Source organism: Egretta garzetta, unplaced genomic scaffold (genome assembly GCF_000687185.1).
Source record: "Egretta garzetta isolate BGI_Z169 unplaced genomic scaffold, ASM68718v1 scaffold238, whole genome shotgun sequence".
NCBI lineage: Eukaryota > Metazoa > Chordata > Aves > Pelecaniformes > Ardeidae > Egretta > Egretta garzetta.
This window is the reverse complement of record NW_009260402.1, coordinates 103,697-106,461: the sequence shown is the minus strand read 5'-3', so window position 1 is coordinate 106,461 and position 2,765 is coordinate 103,697. Positions and strand designations below refer to the sequence as shown.

Sequence of the window (2,765 nt, the reverse complement as noted above, 5' to 3'; positions counted from 1 at the left end):
TCCTGCTGGCCACACCACTCCCGATCCAAGCCAGGATGCCGCTGGCCCTCTTGGCCACCTGGGCACCCTGCTGGCTCCTATCCAGCCCCCTGGCGACCAACCCCCCCAGGGCCTTTTCCGCTGGGCAGCTTTCCAGCCCCTCTGCCCCACGCCTGGAGCGCTGCCTGGGGTTGTGGTGACCCCAGGGCAGGACCCGGCCCTTGGCCTTGTTGAACCTCATTTATGTACTGAAAAGGTTCCTGAATGTTCTTAGTTCTTAAATCGTCAAAGAGGATACAAACCCTACAACAAATCATATGCGCTGGGAAGAATCCAGACTTGTACAGAGCTGTAAAACTAATTGCGTTCCTCTTCTCTTTTCTCTTCAGGGAGACTGCTCAGGAGACTATAGGAAAGTTCTGCTCAGACTCTGTGGTGGGGAGGATTAAAGGATGCCTGGTGGACTGCCTGGGTGATGGGAAGCAACTGATCATAAGGATTTCTTTCTTTTTCATTTTTCCCAACTATCTTATTAATTGCTGTGAGTATTGACTTAGATTAGTTAATGCTCTGGCTAGCTAATGGCCATTCCGGTTGATCCTTTTGATATGCTTTTACGCTTGGAACACCCCTGTGTCTAGTAATCGGGCTGGTAAAGCCCATCTTAAACAGAATGCTGTAACCAAATACAGAAAAGCCAAATGGTTTCCTGACAAGCTGTCCCATTGCTGTCGCTTTCACCAGCAAAACTCGTCAGCTGAAGCAAACGTGGATACAGAATAAGAGAGGCTGTGCAAGGAAAAATTAACCTCATTGATACATGGGGAGTGCAGAATGCAGGCTTGCTTCAGTTTTTGCAAGATAATTAAACCACAAAGAAATCAATCGTCTAAAATACAAACACATTTACATCTTATCTTGCCCTCTGTTCGTGCGGAGCATTAACAGCCTTGCTGTGGTTTATGTATATGTTGCCTTACAGATCTGTAGGTAGGGAAGATGTCGCTGGTGACATCAGAAAAAACTCCCGCTGCCCTGGTTACAGGTCAGCCCTGTATTCTTTGTCTTCCTTGACTCGTGGGAATATAAATCATCAGGGTTACATTACAAACCCTTCCTCTGATAAAGTGATGTCATTAGAACAGTGCCTTTTAAGGAATGACCTGTCCCCAAAAATGCATCTCATCAGCACTTCCTGATGCCTTAGGCCGGGGTGCCTTGTGCTGGGGTAGCTCACCCAACCTCGCCAGCGCTTGCTGGTTGGAGCCCGGTGTAACGCTCCCGTTGGAGGGTCCCGGTTTTGTGCCTCTGCCTGACTCGCACTTCCACGCCAACCTCTGGAAGAGGCTTTTCCTCGGACCCTACACAACTGCCTGTTAAGCTGAGTGTCATTTCCACTACAGAAATGTGGTTCTTGTTTGGCTTAGCAATTTATTTTTTTAGCCGTTGGTGTATAATCCCATTTTGAAGGCATCACACCGAGGTCAGAATTTGAAGGCACAGACACAGATACGGCCTACACCCGATTCTGTCGCTCATTTTGTTCTGTATTAGGCTACTGTCGGCTTGAATAGGAGATACTTCTGTGGCCTCAAATAAAATCATTTCCTTTCTTGCTCTCTGTGCTGTGATTGGAGACACATTCCTTAGTTTTGGTGGGCGAGGAGGCAGAGCTTTTTCCAGTTCTACTGAAGCCTTCGGAGGGAAAGCTTTCTACTGAAGGAAAAATTGTCTTACCCACCACAACAGGCTAACGGGTGCACTCAGGCTTGGTTTTGTGTTTCAATGCCTCGTGTTATGTTGCTGACTTTTTAAAATGAATAAACAGTTTGTTTCCATACCTTCTGCCATGGCTGCGCATTCTGGGAGAGGTAACACGAAATAACTGTGTCCTTGTTTTTCCAACAACTTCTGTGCTTTGCAGATGCTTTTTCTCCTCCATACGCCGGCGAAGCAGGGAGAGGCTGCAGGGAGATGTCTTTCAGCTCTTCAGAGATCTGGAAAGAACTTAGGGCACCGGGTCCCATTCAGTCGGGGGGAATACCACTGCGGGGGGAGAAATCTCATTAGGAAGAGGGAAATCTATGGCCCCCACTGTTGTCCTGGTCGGGTTCATTTACCCGGTGTGCGATAAGCCAATCTTCACGCACTGAGTCGAGATATTGTTTATTTGCAAAGCTGCGCAAGGTCGGGTGCTGGGTGGCCTCCCACAAAGCCAGCATGCTTAGCAAGGCTTTCTCTTAACTTTTATACATTACAATTAACATATCTAATTAATAATCATTATATTAGCCAATCATACCTCTCTCTCATTGGTTCATAATTTGCTTTGATTTAAAGGTACCATCTGATTTTAATTCACTACCCATGCTCAAGGCTGGGGGTGTGTGCATGTGTGTTTCTTCTGGTTTCCATTTGAGCCGGTGGTCGCGATGTCCCCTTGCCCAAATTATTTTTCCTGTAGTTTTTGTCCTTGGAACACCTTAAGTAACTCCTCACAGTTTACTAATCAAGGCAATAATACATCGGGTTGTCTCCTTTTCAATTACTTTAGCAATCGATTAACTAAACAAAAGCATAGACAGGGTAGGCCTTTACAATGGGATGTTCTACTGCAGCGTTAATTTTGCTGCCGTGAATCCAACATTTAATTTTGGATACCCCCCCAGGTATCCAATGGTAATGGCAGGGCATTGCTCTGGATCCCCCTCCAGCAGTGCTTTTGAGAAATCATAGAATCAGTTTGGTTGGAAAAGCCCTTCAAGATCATCAAGCCCAGCCATTCC

The 2,765-nt window shown here is 46.6% G+C and overlaps 1 protein-coding gene across 1 annotated transcript in view; it reads left to right on the top strand.

The window, feature by feature from the left end:
- ANXA4 (annexin A4) overlaps window positions 1–1,688 on the top strand; it is a 13,055-nt gene extending 11,367 nt beyond the window's left edge. The window contains exon 13 of the mRNA XM_009643383.2: window positions 369–1,688. Within this exon, the coding sequence (XP_009641678.1) occupies window positions 369–428 (60 nt within the window). The 3' untranslated portion in view covers window positions 429–1,688. The remainder of the gene's footprint in view (window positions 1–368) is intronic.
- The last annotated feature ends 1,077 nt before the right edge of the window (window positions 1,689–2,765 follow it).